Here is a 19,656-nt window from a genome sequence, read left to right as displayed (position 1 = left end):
GTATCTTCCTTCTGAATGATTTCCGGATGTTTTAGCCAATTTATAGCTTCTGAACTGTGCTGATAACTTACAGCCACTCAGATTCTTTTTACTTCAACTGTCCTTAGACTGACCAATAGCAGTACAAGCCTTGCATTCCTTTGATACGGTTAATTTTAACTACCCCACAGGGCCTTACTACTTCAAGGCTTTGCTAAATTTACTAGGCCTTACTACATCTTAAACTTAAATTGGCTCTTAGCAACAACATATAGCTTAATATCTAAACAAATGAGATAAAAACACTTGGTCTAATCTTCATAGAGAGTTCAGCAAGCACCTTTATCACACAAACATAATTTTCAGCTGTCACAGTATCATCGAACTGTCTGACCTTATCATCGATTGCGAGCAACCATTGTTGACAACTGCAGGGATGATGGTGTCCCTCACCCTAACTTCGACCAGGGGCTTGTCATGGCAGTCTGTCCCCTTATGCCAACCAAAGCTGCAATCCGTCTTCTCGTCATGGGAGTTATCAATAGGTGTCTCAGCCTGGGACCTCTGTGGGCAGAATCCTGGAATACGTGCCCTTTTTCCCCACACCTGTAGCACACTACCTCTCTGGAGTCCCAGGTCTGGGCTTCCCAACCAGAATTCTGTGTGTTCCCTGCCTCACCCCACCTCCCTCGGCCCTGGCTGGGTCCCCCGGGTTGGGATCCTGTTGTCAGGCCCCCTGGATGATCTCTTCTGGGGGTATCTCCATCTCTTTCAGCAGCAGCATAATCCTTGGCAAGCCGCAGAGCGTCTTCCACTATCTTGGGTTGGTGGCATCAGACCCACTGCAGGGAGCTACTGCTAAGGTCCATCAGAAATTGCTCCAAGACTGTGAGCTCCACCATTTCCTGGAGTGTGCGGGTCTCAGGTTGTAATCACAGCTCTGCCAAATCCTTAGCATCTGCGCCAGCAGGCAGGGACGGGCCCCCTCAGCCCTCTTCCGGGCCTGGAACTTTTGGCAGTATGTTTCAGAGGAGATTTCCAATTGCTACAGTACTGCCTCTTTCACCTTCCGATCATCTCTGGCCTCGGACCTGTTAAGGACGTGATAGGCGGCTTGTGCTGGTCCAATCAGAAGTGGCCCGATCCTTACTGCCCAGCTGCTGGGGTCCCACTTTGCAGCCGTGGCCATCCTTTCAAAGACTTCTAAGTAGGCTTCCACGTCATCCTCTGTGGACATCCGGGGAAGCCTGGCTCTGTCTCCTTCTCTCCTTAACAACATCTGTTAAGCCTCAGTTCTCTTTTCTAGAATAAATAAGCCTCGTTCCCTCAGCCTCTCCTCAGAAGTCATGTGCCCCAGCCCCCTAACTATTTTCATTGCCCTCTGCTGGACTCTCTAATTTTTTCACATCCTTTCTTTAGTGGGGGCCCAACACTGGACACAGTACTCCAGACGTGGCTTCACCAGTACCCAACAGAGGGGAATAATCACTTCCCTCAATCTGCTGGCAATGCTTCTATGAATGCATCCCAGTATGCTATTAGCCTTCTTGGCAACAAGGGTACATTGTTAGTTCATATTCAGTTTATTGTCCACTGTAACCACCAGGTCCTTTTCCTCAGAGCTGCTGCTTAGCCAGTCAGACCACAACCTGTACCAGTGCATGAGATTGTTCTGTGCTAAGTACTGGACTACACACTTGTCCTTATTGAGCCTCATGAACTTTCTTTTGATCCAGTCCTCCAATTTGTCAAGGTCTCTGAATCCTAGCCCTACCCTCCAGTGTAACTACTACTCCTCCCAGCTTGGTGTCATCCTCAAACTTGCTGAGGGTCCACTTTATCCCATCTTCCAGGTTGTTGATGAAGATATTGAACAAAACCAGCCCCAGGACTGACCCCTGGGTCACTCTACTTGATACCAGCTGCCAACTATATATCAAGCCATTGATTACTAGCCTCTGAACCTGACAATTCAGCCAGTTTTCTATCAGCATTACAGTCTATTCATCCAACCCATACTTCCTTAGCTTGTTTGTGAGAACGCTTAAGCATGCAATGCTTAAGCATGTGCTTATGAGCTTAGGATTTTAAGATGAGTTTCAGTATCTCTCTACTGGATGGTAATCAAAAACTGCATCTTTGCTGCTTGCCTGAAATCTGCTGAAAAGTTTATTCAATAAAGACAAAGAAGAGGGGGAGGGAGCAGTGTAGAAGGAATTATTTGAGGTTAGTGTAGACATTATTTGGGGTTACTTAAAGCATACCTGGTTGAACGCTAGTGAAATTCAATGATTACCTGAGCATGGAAAGAGCTACAAAGGCCACTTAGAACCAAGAAATGCATTGGAGACAAGTGACATGGAGACAGTACCAAGAAGTCAACCTAGGGAAGTTGGGAACTAATACAGATCATACATTGAATAGAAAGAAGAATCAGTCATGCTGTAGGGGCTCATTGGGGAAAATAGGTCAGGAAATACAGATTAAAGTACAAAGTGGAAGGGCCAGTACAGTTAGAGCAGGGGTGGGCAAAATACAGCCCACGGAGCAATTTTGACCAACCTGCAGCAGGTCTATTGGCTCTACCCAGCCCAGGCACAGGGGCACACATCAGAGCTGGGGCTGCTGGACTCCCATTTCCTGGCAGCCTCAGCAGTAGTAGCAGTTCCTTCTGGCTGCCAGTGGACCCAGCCACGCTCCCCAGGCACCATGGAGACCCACCAGGGAGCTGTGGGGCAGGCCACTTCACTGGGCAGATGTGATCTAAGTGCTCTGCCTGTATGGCTCTGGGCGGGGCTCCATGAAGACCCTGCCCCTGCTGGGAGTTTTGCTGGCAGGGTGCTCTGGTGGGTGGACATGATCAGAGCATCCTGCTCGCATGGCTCCTGGTGGATCTCCATGGAGACCCTGGGATCCTGGGTCGTTGTCAGCATGGGGCCTGTCGGGGCAGAGCCACAATCTGGTTTCTGCATGCTCCTGCCCGCAGAACCCACACCCATCTCATGGGCATGTGGGCAGCAGATCCTTCCAGCTTCAATTTCCTGTGAATTTGTCCCATGATCCCAGCACTCTTGAAAGGATCTTGAGGCATCCCAGGGTGCCATGCCACCCTTGTTGAGAGACACTGTTCTAGAGTACGGAATCTTGGCTAGATAAAGTCTTTGGTCTATACCAAAGAATAATACAAAAATAACCACTACTCCCAGCCTTCCTGTGCCCCCATCCCACATAGGGAGTTTTGGCGAGTTGTTATGGGAGGAGAGGGGTGCTGACCTAGCCATGACACCTCCTAAGCAAAACTCCCTATGTAGCCCGGAACTGAAATAATTGCCCACCCCTGAGTTAGAGGCATCACAGAGCATTAGTGCCACTTCCTCTGGAATATTGCCTCCACTAAAAGCATCACATTACCAGAAATGTGTTGATTAAGCTGGAGGAAGGTCAGACTAGAGCAGCAAAAATGATGACAGGAGTTGGAAGATGGCTTCCTCAGGAATGGCCAAAAGATGTAAAGCCACCCTAAGTCGTATATGTGATCCAGCTGTGCCCCTTAAGATGAGTTGGGGCTTTGGCTGGGGTTTCTCAACAGAGCATTGATAGCTCTATGAAAAAAGAAAGCAGAAACAATGAGCTCTAGGCAGAACAGTGTAATGGCATCTCCAGTAAGATAGGGCTGAAGACTAGAAATGGCTTTTATGTAGATGGCAAGAAATGGTGGGAAGAATGGTGGGAAGAAGACATTCAGTTTAATATTAAGCAGTAGCTAACTCTAGAGCAGTGGTCACTAACACTCCAAGCTTATTTGTTGATCCCTAGGAAAGGTTGTGAGTGCATTGCTTACCACAACAAATTCAAGGATCCCACCTGCTTAACCTGTATTTTGCAGCAAGGGTCCCTGGTTCTGAGACACATTGAAATTCTGGGGCAATATTTGTTAAAGTAAAATAACATGGAGACAGGACTACTTATGAAAGCAAATACTAATAATCTTTATGGTGTCTTTACTAACAATCTTTATTTATTTTATGTATTTAATTGGGTAAATAACAGTCATGGAGTCATTTCACAGGGAGACACGTGACCCACCTGAGATTGGCCACTGCCGGCTTCTGTGGGCAATCGCTATTTGCTACCCCACTGCCACTGTCAACAGCTTCTGTGGGCGGTCGCTGCTCGTGCCCCACCCCGCCACCTCCGGCAGCTTCTGCAGCCAGTCGCTGCTTGCCACTCCTTCCCCCCTGCCCCGCTTCCAATGCCGCTGCCAGCTTCTGCAGGGGGTCACCGCTTGCCATCCTGCCACCAACACCCACAAACTGTGCCCCCCCAGTCTCAGGAGGCACCAATCACCCATGCTTTAATGTCATCTTGTAGACTAAAATGGACATCACTGTGTCTGTATCTCAGTCACATTTGAAAGGTTTTCCATTTTTAAACTGGGGGCCACATTCCATTTTCTACTCTAACTGCTTTTGGAGATCATGTTTTCATCTTATGCTCTTCTTCAGATGCCATGGAACTCAGATGTTGATCTTTGGTGGCATGAACTAATGAGAAATGCTAGTAAAGAGTGTGAGCCTGAGTGGTGTGATTCTGAGGATGAGCTCTTTATTCTTTACACCAGCGGATCAACTGGGAAACCCAAGGTACGTTTCACAATCATAGAATGATAGAATCATAGAAAATTAGGGTTGGAAGGGACCTTAGGAGGTCATCTAGTTCAACCCCCTCCTCAAAGCAGGACCACCCCCAACTATATCATTCCAGCCAGGGTTTTGTCGAGCCGGGCTTTAAAAACCTCAAAGGATGGAGATTCCACCACCTCCCTATGTAATCTGTCCCAATGCTTCGCTACCCTCCTAATGAGAGAGTTTTTCCAAATATCCAACCTAAAACTCCCTTGCTGCAACATGAAACCATTGCTCCTTGTTTTGTCACTCATCACGGAGAACAGTGGCTAACAATGGCTTACTCCATCCCCTTTCCCAGTTTCTTGGTCCCAGACATAATTATAAAGGCTTTCCCCTTGAAGGAAGTGACATATTTCAGTTAAGGAGCTTGCCAACGAGTAGTTTAATTTCTGTTTTCTCCTGTTTGCTTAACTTTGAGAGGTTGGAGATGAGGGCCCATTGGAAGAGGGGTTATGCTTTCTCTGGTCATGTACTGAAGTTCTGCTGCTGGTATTTGTCAGTTGGACACTGTTCAGACCAGGAATTAGTGTTATGGCTTTGCACTTGGAACGCGTCGTGCTGATCATGTGTATTCTTCTTGCAGGGTGTTGTGCACACAGTGGGAGGATATATGCTTTTTACTGCTGCTACCTTTAAGTATGTATTTGACTACCATCCTGAGGACATTTACTGGTGCACAGGTGACATTGGATGGATAACGGGCCACTCCTATCTCACTTATGGACCTTTGGCAAATGGGGCAACCAGCGTATTGGTAAGTTCTGCACAGGAGCTGGAAACCTCTCCTAGATGTTAGACTGTCATGCTGAGCAGCCTTCCTTATTATCTAAGGCTGCAAACAGATGTCATCTTTGTGCTGCCATAAGAATTCTTACAGTGGCAGAAAGCCAAAGCAAGCAGATGTCCAGGCCCTCTGTCATACCATAAGTGCCCAAATTTGTGGGCATGACAATAGGTAGCGTAACTTTGTGCTGCTGCTTTGTAGTGTAACTCTTTGTTTTAAGGGGAGAGAACACAGGCAACCTAGAACTGCCTGTGCTCTCCAGCTTCCCCAGGCTGTTGGTCTTGGGGCTCGAAGGACCTGATCCTGCAAGCCTAGGTTTTGCCTGTTTGCAGAGGCATGCCCTGAGTGTTGTTCTGCAGGATTAGGTTCCCGAAGCCCTGGGAGTGGCAGGGGCCTTACCCTACAAGGCAACAGATGAATTCCGTTTCTCGCAGTGTAGCAGATCAGCTGCTCTGGGACACATTTCAGCACAGCTGATCCACTTCATTTGGTGCCATCTTGTTATGTAGAGAGTCAGGCTAGAAACAGTGCAATTTCATGACATGCTTTCCTTGGCTTTCATTGAAAATTCAGCTGGAAATTAGGGGGCATGTTCTGCAGTAAGCATTGCCTTGCAAAGTGCTGTGCTCTGTCAAGATACAGAATACAGGCTGAACACAGTGCATGAGACTGGTGTAACAGAGGGAATGGTTTGGTGGATGGTATGAAATCTGAGGTGTTGAGAGGGAGGGATTTTAAGTTCTCCTTAGAAAGGTGTTAGTATGTGTTTATCTCAAGTACCTAAACAACCCTTGGAGGAGGGGCTAACCTCCTGTCTGAGACTTCTCTGGGGAAAAACAAGCTGGGAAAGCCTTTGTTGGCTGCATACCTTCTGATCCCATTTGGGGTTGTATCCCACCTTGTTTTTATTCCTATCACTTGTTAGTCTGGCTGTGTTGCAACTGCTGTTATTGAGATCATGGGACTACCTTTTGCTATAATAGCTGTCCAAGTCACTTAGTCCCCTGTCCTGGGTACCTGTTAAGACCCACAACTAGGAGGCAATGAGATTTGACCAGGCTGGCAATCTGGCATGGATCCAATCCACACATGTCCTTCTGCACCTCTCCTGTCTTCCAGGTTCTGGCCCCTGCCTCATTCTGGAAAGGCTAGAGCTAGAACTTAGACTAGAGCTACAGCAGCAGATGGGGGTTGGAACTTGGCAGAGAGCCCAGAAGCACCTCTGTGCTGAAATAGTAGCTATGAGGAAAGCATGAGACACTACCCCACTGTGTGGGGGGAAGGGAGGTTGTATTCTCCCCATCCTCCAAGGTGGAATTTTTTGTTGGGAAAAGCAGAGACCAGAAGAACATTTCCTCATTGTTGTTTTTCACAGGTACAATTACTTTTATGGCTTCATGGGTAAATATCCTTCCCACCCCCACACAGCTGTCTTCCATCTATCTTACCATTCCTGCCCAACCAGTGACATCTGCAGGGCTTGTTCAGTGTGAGAACTGTTCAGAGTATCGGAGGTTGGCTTCTTGCCTCTAAACAGGCCTTGTTCCTTCACACTGCCAGGTGGGCCAGTGCTTGTCAGTATCTAGGGCATGGAGGAGGCTTGGTCACTGCTCCATGGAGGTGGCGACCCTTCCTCTCACTCAGTATTCCTGCTGTTTTCCTCCGTGCAAGCAGTCGTAAACCTAGAGAATGCAGGAATAAGTGAGGCACTCCCAGCACCCTATCCAGGTCAAACATGCTACTTCCCTGAGCTCTGGGCTGCCAAGGAAGATGCTGTGACCTAGAAAGTAGGGCTAGGGAGCAGTTGTGCTGACCAATGTCTCGTGCTTAGTTTGAAGGTGTTCCCACCTATCCAGATGTCAGCCGAATGTGGAACATTGTTGACAAGTACAAGGTGACCAAGCTCTACACTTCACCCACAGCCATCCGAGCACTTATGAAGTCTGGAGATGAGCCTGTCAAAAAGTAAGCACAGCTTCTTGGTTGAGGGGTGCATTCTAAGCTCTAATAGCACCAAGCAGCCTGGGAACATGTGGGACTCCAGAGTTCTTAAAGTTCCTGCCCTTCTCTGAGCACGAAGGATGATGGGTTCCCAGCAGCAATAGTTGAGAAGAAACAGGTAAGCAGGAAGTAGTAGTACACTTTTATCCACAGTGTGGGAATATGAGAAGAGGTGGGGCTAGACCTCACAGAAGATACTACTAAAGCAGGGAATTCTCTAGTCAAAGTGCAGGGTGGGAGACATACCCACCAGTGCAAATGTACATTTGAAAAATACCCCTTGAAGAACTTCAGTTGCTTGTAAGTAACTTGTATAATCTAGGGCAGGGGTGCTCAGCCTTTGGCTGAGGGGCCAGATCCAGCCCATGATGCTGTGTCACTCAGCCTGCAAGGCTCCCCATTGGTCTAGAAATTTGGCATTGGAGGTGCAATGCCAGCACTACTTAGATACCAAATCTCCGGACCCTGGCATGCTGGATCTGGTGCTCAATCCCAGTGTATAGCACTGGGTGGGGGTGGCACTGGGACCCAGTTCTGGTGTGCAGGGTTCGGAGGAGATGGTGCCAGGCCCCCAGGTCCCAATCCCAGTGTGCAGAGGGCAGGAAGGGCTGAAAGGGGGCAGAAACCCTGGGATGGAATCCTGGCAGGCAGGGGGCAGGAGAGGGCAGTTCTTGGCCCTTAGGGCCTGATTCAACCCGCAGATGGGTACCATGCCCCCCACCTGGCTAAAAGGTTGAGCACTACTGTTGTAGGACATTCCTAGGTAGTTTGGAAGAACAGAGCTCATCAACACCCAAAATCCAAACCAGGACAGGGAAGTGGGGTATGGGAAAGAAGAGTTTTTGCATCCTGAGTATTCCATGTTTACAGCCAGCCTCTCATTTCCAGACAGACTGTAGGGTGAAGGCAGCAGAAATCCTCCTTAAGCTTTGTTTTGCATACTTCAAGTACTTTGTATTTGAGTCACAGGGACAATCAAGGCACACCTTTTGGGTCTGTGTGTTACTCTCTGTGTCCTTCCCTTCTCTGTATATGTTGAAATCACTGGAGAATTAGAAGTGACTAAACCTTTCTGTGAAAACTCAAACTCTGTTTCCTTTAGGCGGGTCAGTGAGTTCCCCTTCTACCAAAACAGACATGCTCATAAGCAAAGTTATAAGCTAGTTTCTCTGGCCTTGGCTAGGCTAGAGCAGACATCTGTAAAAGCCACCATTTTTCACTGCAGATGCAGTAGGGAATCTCTGAAAATACTGGGAACTGTTGGTGAGCCCATTAACCCCGAAGCCTGGCTGTGGTACTATCATGTTATTGGAGAAGAGAGATGTCCAATTGTGGATACGTTCTGGCAAACAGAGACTGTGAGTTTTACCTGCCAGTTCTTGTGGCAGGTTTCTTCATCCCCTACAATAAAAGACCCTGGGGATCTGGAATTTCCCAAAGCTTTGGGAGGGACATAAATGATAGGCTTTCCTTGCACCCCTTTTATTCCCTGCCAAGGATCTGGGTATCTTGGCAGGTTTGCTTTGAAGAAATTTCTGTACAATGAGGACTAGCATTTCTGTATGCCCCGGAGAAGCTTGTGCTCTCCATGACGGTTGGGAATGAACAAGGCAGAATGCTACTGTCACTTCTTGACCCTATTATTCTAACTATAACCAAGCTCTGTAAAAGTAGGTTCTGCTCAGATGGGGCAGCACCAGGGGTTTGTTGAGATGGCTGAGATGTGAGGTCTCTTTGTTCTGTGGCTTCCTGTTGAGCTGTTACAGTTCCTTCTCCACTGTGAGCTCCCTCCCTTCCCCAGGCCTTGCACCAGTACACTCCTCCCTTCATTTCTTCCCACATGTTCCTTTCCTGGCTTGGATACACTCAGACATGGGATCTTGCTCCCCATTCTAATCTGCACCTCCATGTCGTCCTTTCCATCTTATGCTCCCTCCTTCTCCTTTGCTGATGCCTGCCTGGAAGTACCTCTAGCATGGGAAATGGCTACCTATGAGTTGTAGGCAGTATGAATAGCTGATAGTAAGGAAACCCATGGCTAATGTGTCATCTGTTCCCCCTTTTCACAGGGTGGTCATATGCTGACGCCTCTCCCTGCTGTCACAGCTATGAAGCCTGGCTCTGCTGTGAGTAGAATCCATTCACATTTGCAGTGACCCAATTCTTCATATTCTCACCTGGTGGGTGAGGGTTTTCCCCAAGGCAGTGACTGCAAAAAGAGTCCTGGGGTCAGCGCCACCAGTTGAGCCACATGTGCATGAATGGAAATCCTGTTTGTGACCTGACATTTGAAACTTTGCCTAGGGCAGGCATAACACCAAGCAATCTAGATCAGTGGTACCCAACCTTCTTCTTCTTGGGCCAGATAGATGGTGCTTAGTCTATCTGTGGGCCAGACCTGGCATGCGGGGTGGCAAGATGGGGCCCAATCCAGCCATGGGGGGTTGAGGAGCGACCCATCCCCAATCCAGCCATGCAGGGCTGGGGTGGGGAGTGGCAGTATTACTTGCCACTGTTCCCCTGCCACCAAATTTCCTGACCTGTGGGAAGTATTTGGGGCCAGATGTGGCTCTGCAGGCCACATTTGGCCCCCAGACTGGAGGTTGAGCATCCTTTATCTAAGTGATCTTTGGGGAGAAGCACTCTGTCCCAAGAGTCCTGGCTGCCCCAAGCTGCCCCAAGTGACTGCCAGTTCTGAGCCAAGTTTAGTGGCAGGGTAGGGTTCAATCCCTCAAAGATTATGGCCATAACAGAGTCAGCGGCCTAAGAATTGAAGGAAAGCTGGGAGACAGTGACCACGAGCTGATCACTTTTACCATCCATTGCAAAGCTGGCAAGTCAACCAGCAATGCAGAAGTCCTTGACTTTAGGAAAGCTGACTTCTATAAGCTCAGGAGGTTTGTTGTCAAGGCCCTAAGGCCCATGACATGACAGGGAGAGGAATCCAAGAGGAGTGGTCACTCCTTAAGGGAACGATCCTGAAAGCACAAGGGATGTCCATTTCATCTCGGAAGAAAGGTAGCAGAAGGGCACAGCAACCCCCCTGACTCAGCAGGGAACTCGCGGACCTCCTACACCAAAAAAGAGAGGCTTATAAAGGATGGAAGATAGGAAACACCACAAAGGAAGAGTATTCTGCATTGGTCGGTACCTGTAGGGAGCGAACCAGGAAAGCCAAGGGTGCAACAGAACTCCACGTGGCAACACGTATCAAGGACAATAAAAAGTCCTTTTTCAGATATGTGGGGAGTCGGAAGAAAAGCAAAGGTAACATTGGACCCCTGCTAAACCAAATTGGACAATGGACAGCTGACACTCAGGAAAAAGCCAACCTGCTTAGTGGGTACTTCGTGTTGGTTTTTCATCAACCCAGTGGTACCTCACTGCTTAGCATGATGTGGGACGGCCAGTGTGAGGGTGAATTTATACCCAGCATCAGTGCAGACTTTGTAAAGAAGCACCTTGAGAGGCTGGACACCTTCAAGTCAGCGGGTCCTGACAGATTGCACCCCAGAGTACTTAAGGAGCTGCCAGGAGTCATAGCCCAGCCACTAGCAAAGATATTTGAGAGCTCCTGATGCTCAGGTGAAGTTACCTGAAGATTGGAAGAAGGCCAACGTGGTACCCATCTTCAAGAAAGGGCGGAAAGTGGATCCAGGGAACTACAGGCCAATCAGCTTGACCTCAGTCCCTGGAAAGTTTCTGGAAAAAATTATCAGAGACCATTCTTGACAAGCTGACTGATGGCAGCATCCTGAGGGACAGCCAGCACGGGTTTGTTGCAGGTAGGTCTTGCCTGACCAATCTCATCTCCTTCTATGGCCAGGTGACATATCACCTGGACAAGGGAGAAGAGATTGACATCATATATCTGGACTTTAAAAAAACCTTTGATCTAGTGTCCCGTGATCTCCTCTTGGAAAAATTGGCCAACTGTAGCCTTGGCTACATCACAGTCTGATGGCTGGAGAATTGGCTCCGAGGCCAGACCCAGAGAGTGGTGGTCGACGGAAGTGAATCATCATGGTGCTCCGTGACCAGTGGTGTCCCCCAAGGTTCCGTCCTTGACCTGTTCTCTTTAACATCTTTATCAACGATGTGAACACTGGTGTGAGAAGTGAACTGGCCAAGTTTTTCCAATGACCAACTTTGGGGTAGAGCGTCCACACCTGAGTATAGACTGGTGAACCAGGCCGACTTGCGTAGACTCAAAAAGTGGGCAGATACAAACCTGATGACATTCAATACTGACAAATGCAAGGTACTTCACCTTGGGGAAAAAAGCCCCGCAGCATGCTTATAGGCTCGGCAGTGCTGCACTTGCTAGCAACATGGCTGAAAGAGACTTGGGGGTCATGATTGACCACAAGATGAACATGAGCCTTCAATGTGATGTTGCAGCTGGTAAAGCAAATGAAACTCTGGCTTGCATCCACAGATGCTTCTCAAGTAAATCTCAGGATGTCATCTTCTCACTGTACTTGGCCATGGTGAGGCCGCAGCTGGTGTACTGCATCCAATTTTGGGCTCCACAATTCAAGAAAGACGTGGAGAAGCTTGAGAGAGTCCAGAGGAGAGCCACGCACATGATCACAGGACAAGAAAATAGGCCTTATGAAGAGAGGCTGAGAGCCATGCAACTCTTCAGTCTGGAAGAGTGCAGATTCAGGGGTGACCTGGTGGCAGCCTGTAAGTACATCAGGGGTGTGCATCAGGATCTGAGGGAATGCCTGTTCACCAGAGCGCCCAAAGGGATGACAAGGTCCAATGGTCACAAACTCCTCCAAAACCATTTTAGGCTGGGCATAAGGAAAAACTTCTTTACTGTCTGAGTCCCCAAGGCCTGGAATAGACTCCCTCCAAAGGTCATGCAAGCACCTACTTTGAACTCCTTTAAGAAGCGTTTGGACACTTATCTTGCTGGGATCCTTTGACCCTAGCTGACTTCCTGCCCTTGAGGCAGGGGGCTGGACCCGATGATCTTCCGAGGTCCCTTCCAGCCCTAATGTCTATGAAAGATCCACAGCTCCATCTCTCTGGCTTTTGATGTATGTTGTGGGCTATTTCTTCTCTAGACCCTGTCTTGCTTGTTTGTCATTTTTACAGGCTTCTACACACCTTGTTTGTCATTTTTACAGGCTTCTAATTTGTACTGTTTAACTTTTTCTTTCCCTAATGGTGGTGAACCTCCCCTGCAGACATTCCCATTCTTTGGTGTTGTGCCTGCCATCCTGGATGAGTCGGGGCAAGAACTGGAAGGAGAGGCAGAAGGCTTCCTGGTAAAGAATGCTGGATTTGTGTCTTGCACCCTCGTCAGTTAAACCATGGCCACCATAGTGACCTTGACAGTTTCCTGTTGGGTGTATGAATCCACAAACTCATCTTTGTTCCAAGCTAGGGGGCCTATCTTCTGCTGTGAGGACACCCCCTTAAGTATGGCTGACTCCAGACTTCAAGTTGGTGTTATATGAGATACCCTTTTACCACTGAGTATGACTCAGGGCTCTGCTAGTCACACAGAAGCCTTTTAAATGTTTTTCATTGCTTCTGTAGCTTGTGGAAGCCAGGAGGATTTGGGGGGCTCTTCATTTGAACACTTCCTTATGGGAAGTTCCCAAGAAAGCATTCCATTGGGACCAGAGTGAAATGGGGCTTTCCCAGCTGATTGCTCCCTACAGCCCCGAGGCAAGTTGTATGGATTCCCATTGTCTGACCTCTAATGCTGGCTTGTGCATGGGAAATCCTGCTTGTCTCTGATGATTAAGAAGTGGCTCTTCGCCTGCATGATTAAGTCATTCCGCTGCAAAAGGGTAAAATAACTTAGTGCCCCAGAATTATGAAATCTAAAATTGTGGGACCAGGAAAAGTAGTGTGAGCACATTTTATTTCATGTACTAATGCAGGGAAGCTCTTGTTAATAGACATAGCACCCTACTCTGTGCAGCTGTGATCTTAAAATGGACTCGAGAATAAACTAGTACAGCAGTGGCCAACCTGCGGCACAAGAGGCACAGGCAGCCTCTGTGTACAGCATGAGGCAGATCAGGGAGGAGACAAGCAGCCCAGCAGCGAATAGGGCAAATAGCACAGGACAGGAAGCAGAAAGCAGAGCAGCAGAGCAGGCAAGGGAACGGGTTGAGAGTTGCACACGGAGGGGTGGAGCTAATTTGTGGTACATCTACCAAAAACACTGGCCCCCACTGAACTGGTTGATAGTCTCTAAGGAGTGGTGCAGGGACAGAAAAGATGACTTGCTGGCTAGAAATCTTTGCATTTCTTTGATGATCTAAGTACAAACAGTTAGAAACAGTAACCTACATTATCAGCCAAGAATTAAAACTGATACAGGCTTCTGTCTTCCTGTTTCCTGATATCTAATTCAGTATCCCTTATGTGCTCTTTTTTGTTTAGGTATTTAAGCAGCCCTGGCCAGGAATAATGCGCACAGTGTATGGAAACTACAAACGATTTGAGACCACCTATTTCAAGAAGTTCCCAGGGTACTATGTTACAGGGGATGGTAAGACTCATGCAGCAGTCCTGTCCCAGATCTTATGACTTTTTAATGTCCCTGCTTTTGAGTGGGAGAATGTGCAGGCTGTCTGGGGTTCTATTAGCTTAGAACTGGTGGAGCCTGGCATGAGGAGGGAATTACTTAAATAGAAGACAACCCTGATTATAAGATGATCCCCTCCAAATAAGTAAGTTCTATATATGGAAAATTTATAAATTTGTTATAATTTTCCAGGTATAGAATCTAACTGTTGGAGGTTTGCCTTGAATTTGTGCCCCTCCCACTGCTACAACAGAGAAAATAAATCTGGGGAGTCAGGTAGCCCTTTGCTCTGTGCTTTCCTCCAGCTTTTTCCCCTGGCAGCCCTTTCATTCTCTCCTTACTGTCAGACCCTGTTCTCCCTGAGCACATTGAAGCAAGGAGCAAATTTGAAAACAATAACATTGAAATTAAACATGGCTGTAGCAATTTGCATATGGTACCCATGCACTTAGTTTATCCAGAACTGGTATGTTACCTTTTTTGAAACTGCTGCAAGTTTTAGTATAGGTACTCCATAAATACACTATTGAGCAGCACTTTGGCACCTATTTATATGTAGTACAAACTATGCATGATATTAGTCCAAAGCCAAAGGCTTGTGATTTACCACATAGTTAATTGGGCTGGGCCTCTCCAGAATCAACAGCATTTCAAGCCATGGTGACCCCACAGCTCAGCACTGCTCAGTATGTGTGTGTAATCTAGGTAACCATCCCCCATACACACACACACACACAAAGGAGCCATGTGCTAATTAGCCCCCACATGTGACTGGAACCAGGTGTTCTTGTTACGAGTCCAGGGATGCTCCAAAAACTTATATGCAGATAAGGTGCAGGGCGCCTTGATCTGGATTCAACTCATGGAGAGCAGGGCCACACCCTGAGAGAGGCTGAGAGAAGTGGTGACTGAGGAATTCTGAGCAGGGAACACCTGTCCATTTTTTAAGGGCCAAAAAAAAAAAAAGAATTCCCATCAGCATGTTTGCCCAACATGGGCCACATACTTCATAGTCATGTTCTGCCCCTCTTCTGCATATAACTTTTGAGCATTCCAGGATTTGTGACATAAAAAGTCATAGTCTTAGCTGCATTTAATCAATTTCACAGCTGGTTTGTATTACTGAGCATGTGCTGCTTTTGGTAGCAATTTAATGATAGAAATTACATGAGATTTTCTTCTACATGATTATAAGACAAGGGACTTTTCCCATCTTCCCAGTTAGGGAGGAAAACCTCATTTTGCATTCAAGTAAACATGGTAGATCATGTTGTATTCCAGTCCTACAAGTCTTTGATCAGTTGCTTTATGTTCTGGCAGTCTCATTGTACTGATGCCTCTGGTTATTTTTAGGCTGCAGGAGAGATAAAGACGGTTATTACTGGATCACAGGACGCATTGATGACATGCTGAATGTTTCTGGTGAGATCAAAAGCTTTTGTTTTCTGTGGGCATAGAAGGTATTTTTATTCACAGTACAAGTATAAAATCCACAGTACAAGTACAAAGTCCTTATAGGGTCATGGGAGCTGGGATTCGCCCTTCCAACAGGATGTGCCTTGCCATGAGCTCCCCCATCAGGACCTGTTCATGGCAGTCTTTGGCCACTACTAGCTGGTATCAGCTGAAATTGCTGGGAAGAGCAGCATGGAGCTGCAAAACTCTGGAAGCAACCCTGCTAGGTAATACATAGGACATACTTATATACATAGGTGCATAGGACATACTTATATACTACCTTTTTCATCTTGGCCCAGTATCCTGTGTATGTTCACCAGTCTGGAAGTGGGCCTAATCACTGGGTCTTGCCTGTCTCCAGACCAGCTAGGTTTAGGTTGAGACTGGTCACTGTTTCTAATTTTGGTGCCCAACAGTGCACTGCTGACATACTCTTCTTGTCTGACACCCTTCAGTGGGACACGAGGGAGGTTGGGCAGCAGCACCTCTTCAGTAGCTGCAGTGGCAGAGACCTCCCTAAATCTCACTTATGCATGCTTCTCCAGAGCTCCCCACCCACCTAAGAGGCATGCTGAGGTTCTAAGTTAACCTCTTGGAGACAGTGTGCCAGGAAAGAAAGGAGTGCAGGGCTGGCAGAGGAATTTCTTGACCAAGGCAATTCGTTGTTAGATATGTAAGAGCTGCAGGTCTTTGAAGTCCGGGAAAGCAATGCCCCAAGCCTGCAGGGGTTGTTAGTATGTCAGACCAACAGAATTCCTTCCATGTGTGCAGGCACGCTCTCGCTCTCCTTCTGGTGATCCCTTTGTGAAATGTGGTTGATCCCTGCACAGATCTTTACTCCTTCTGATGTGGTTCCCATTTTTTGCTAGGTGCTTCCCTGGGACATGCCAGTCCCCACTTTTGGTCATGCTTATCCCATCTTGTGGGCTCTAGGCTTTACTTAGTAGGCAGTGTCAATAAAGAAAATCAGTGAGTTGGCTTAGTTTGCCATTTTGATGGTTCCTCAGTGATAGTCTTTCAACAGGATGTCAACCACCTCTCCTGGGCAAAGGCACTACCTGCAGTACAACAAGCTGGCCTGGACAATTGCAGATGTGGGTTTAGCAGTGATGTTCATGAAGGGATGCAGGTACATCCCATTGTGTCACATGAAACAATGACTGATCTACCACCCTAGTGCTTCTGCGGAACAGTGTTTGCTGGAGCTGTTCCACTGACCCCATGATCTATCTTTGTGGTGTGGAAGAAATCAAACTTCGTGTTGTGGTTGTATCAGAAATGGCAGAGCCATCTTGGTTTATTTAAAGCTATACAAGTGATCACAAGGAGGGTTCTCAAAGGAACTCTGACCTCTACAAGTTTACAAGCGTATTTATACTTTAGACAGCGAGAAAAGATGCAGGGTTCAGACAAAGCAACCTTGAAAGAAACAGGAAGAAGTTGATTATTCGTTTGTCACGCGTAGGCAGTTTACTTTTTCAGCAAACACATTGTTTTGGGAACAGCTATCAGCTTTGGGTTTTTTGGTTCCTGGAACGGAGGAGGTTAACATCTGCACACAGACAAAACAAGGCATGAAGGTTTTTTTTTATCTTAGAACATTTTGAAACACATAGCATCAACATCTTTTTCTCTTCTCTTTCTCTCTCTTTGTCTCTCCTCTTGGTCACGTTAGAGGCCTGGTTAAACTTATTTCCACAGTGGCATGGCCTTCCCTATGTGACTGATTTGAGATTACTGAGGCTCAGAGAGTGTACTTGAATTCCATGCTGTGTGAGTTCAGGGGGCTCTCGGAGTGTACAGCCATGGTTATTGCTTACAGTTCTATGGATCAGAGATGTCAGGTGAATGACTCTATTAATGTCTTATGACTAGCAATATTTATTTGGTGAGGGCAACTACCAGGAAAATTCATACGAATGTTAAATAAAAAACAGATCTCTAACACTGAACTTACTTTTTCAAGTTTACTAACCAATGGCAGCATAGCCTTTGTTCCTTCAGCCAATCCCAATTGGATAAAATGTCCTAGTAAAATGCTGAGACAGCACAACAAACACATTTCTACAGTGGGGGCAGGGGGGTTCTTATTCTGCCTTTTACTTCCCTTCTGTCCTGTAAGTGTCAAAGGAAGCTTATCTGATTGTCATCCCCCTTTTCCTTTAGGGTAGAAGGCGCTAAAGGAATGCAAGTTCTCTCAAACAGTGGGCTGATAACATGACACACATAACTCTGTGACAGTCCATAAGTATTATGCAGCATTGCAATATTTCTGATTGAAATGCTGGTGCCTGTTAATGGTAGTCAGACACTGCAAGGTCAGGGGCAGTATACTCCACCATGAAGAGTCCTGTTCCAGCTCTTTTTGTCCATCAGTTGGACAAAAAGCTTTATGCACATCAGCCTGTGTTGTACAAAAGTCCTATCATTCTTAGAAGGCACAGAGAGGATGGCAAGATAAAAAAGTGTGTCCCATATCCCTTCTCCCTTGAGCAAGCTGGCAGCTGCTGTAAAACAGAGAAGAATCTCTCTTAAGCACATGGCAGGGTTGCCTTCAGTATAAGAGTTTCCACAGTGAGCTCTCAGCTTGCTGGAAAGCTCCAGAGAATGGGAAAGCCAGACACTGCTTGATCCAGTAAAGCACTACCTTTTTCTGCTTTCCAGGCCACTTGCTGAGCACTGCAGAGGTAGAGTCTGCCTTGGCTGAGCACAAGGCCATTTCTGAGGCAGCAGTGGTTAGTCACCCACACCCAGTGAAAGGCGAGTGCCTCTACTGCTTTGTGACCTTGAGAGATGGCCATGAATTCAGCAAGACCCTGCAAGAGGAGCTGAAGAAACAAGGTAATTATGACAGAACTCTCTGTGTTTTGGATGCAGAATGGGATGGTCGGAGTTTCCGTGCTGTGGAGAATTTGAGGTGAGGTACACTGTTGAAATTAGATGAAGACTCTGGGAGGGCTAATTAACTAACATAAGAATATAGCACTGGTATGTCTGGGGAAAGGTGCCCTCCTATACAGGACATGGCTGGCAAAAGCTAAAACTAGACCTCTCAGCATCACAGCTTATCATGTGATGCCATCCCTGCCTCTCATGAATTGACAGCTGAATATGATCTCTAGGGCTTCTGTTCTTCAAGGCAGTCTGTGTCTCCTGCCAAAGCTTCGTGTCAGCTGTGATGGGATAGGCCCACCTTCTCTCTCTGGCAGAGGAGTGGGATTGCTTGCAGAGTTCCTCACACTGATCTATTTCCTGATGTGTAGAATTTAATAAAGATGGTTTCATCAATATCTGTTGTTTTAATGTGTGCAAACACTTAGCATCAGCCTCAGTGTCCTTCTTCTAAACCCAGCCTGTGCTACTAGAGGAAGGAAGTACAGACAAAGGTTGCTGTGAGAATAACAATAATGGCATGTAGGTGGTCCCAAGGACTAGCCCTTTTGCAGTGTCTCTCTCTCTCACGACTAAGCATAGTAACAGCTTGTGGTATGCTGTTGCAAATACACAGACCTGGCACAAATAAAGGTGGGAGATCAAAAAGACTGGGAATAAGCTTCTGGGGTATCATTACACTATCCAGAGCAATTCATTAAAATGTTGAATGTGGAAATCACAATGATTTGAGATCTACCTTAGAGGGAGCTGAAATTCAACTGTTACAAGGTTTGACATTACAAATGAATATGGGACATGAAGGCACTAAATGAGTAGCAGCTGTTTCCTTCTGCTGTATAGGAAACACAGGGGGAGTAAATTGTTACTACAAGAAAAAGGCACAAGCCCTGGGGAAAGAAGTCTGAATTTTAAGCCTTTAAACAATGGAAAGAACGAAAATGTTTTGAAGTTTGCCTGTCGATGGAAAACCTACCATGCACCCTTTCCCCTTACTATCTTGAGAGCTGCATGTTCTGTTCTTTCCCCAGGCTCTGCCCTCAGGTGCAGGGATCCTGCCTATCCTCTTCCCTTTACTGAAAACTGAGTTGTGAGCAATGTAGTGTGCACATCCATCCTGCTTACTAATCAGTTTGGTTCAAGTTTTTGCTGAGTCACTTGGCCTTAAAAATTCTTCTGGCAGAACTTGGTATCACATAAAACTTCTGTTTTGTAGTCAGAGAGAAAATCGGACCGATAGCAACCCCCGACTACATCCAGCATGCTCCTGGCCTGCCCAAAACCCGCTCTGGTAAGAA

At 47.0% G+C, this 19,656-nt stretch overlaps 1 protein-coding gene across 5 annotated transcripts in view; it reads left to right on the top strand.

The window, feature by feature from the left end:
- Positions 1-19,656, top strand: part of ACSS2 (acyl-CoA synthetase short chain family member 2) — a 116,942-nt gene that overhangs the window by 95,295 nt on the left and 1,991 nt on the right. For 3 of the 5 annotated variants that reach the window (XM_006262092.4, XM_006262093.4, XM_019499283.2), the window contains 10 exons: positions 4,485-4,622; positions 5,251-5,421; positions 7,283-7,416; positions 8,678-8,810; positions 9,522-9,578; positions 12,651-12,731; positions 13,864-13,972; positions 15,362-15,430; positions 18,131-18,307; positions 19,575-19,649. In XM_006262092.4, coding sequence (XP_006262154.1) covers positions 4,485-4,622; positions 5,251-5,421; positions 7,283-7,416; positions 8,678-8,810; positions 9,522-9,578; positions 12,651-12,731; positions 13,864-13,972; positions 15,362-15,430; positions 18,131-18,307; positions 19,575-19,649 — 1,144 coding nt within the window. The remainder of the gene's footprint in view (positions 1-4,484; positions 4,623-5,250; positions 5,422-7,282; positions 7,417-8,677; positions 8,811-9,521; positions 9,579-12,650; positions 12,732-13,863; positions 13,973-15,361; positions 15,431-18,130; positions 18,308-19,574; positions 19,650-19,656) is intronic. The other 2 variants (XM_059733267.1, XM_019499282.2) reach the window with 2 other exon arrangements.

Source organism: Alligator mississippiensis, chromosome 9 (assembly GCF_030867095.1).
Source record: "Alligator mississippiensis isolate rAllMis1 chromosome 9, rAllMis1, whole genome shotgun sequence".
NCBI classification, from domain to species: domain Eukaryota; kingdom Metazoa; phylum Chordata; order Crocodylia; family Alligatoridae; genus Alligator; species Alligator mississippiensis.
The sequence above is the reverse complement of the archived record's forward strand: the minus strand, read 5'-3'. Positions and strand labels throughout refer to the sequence as shown.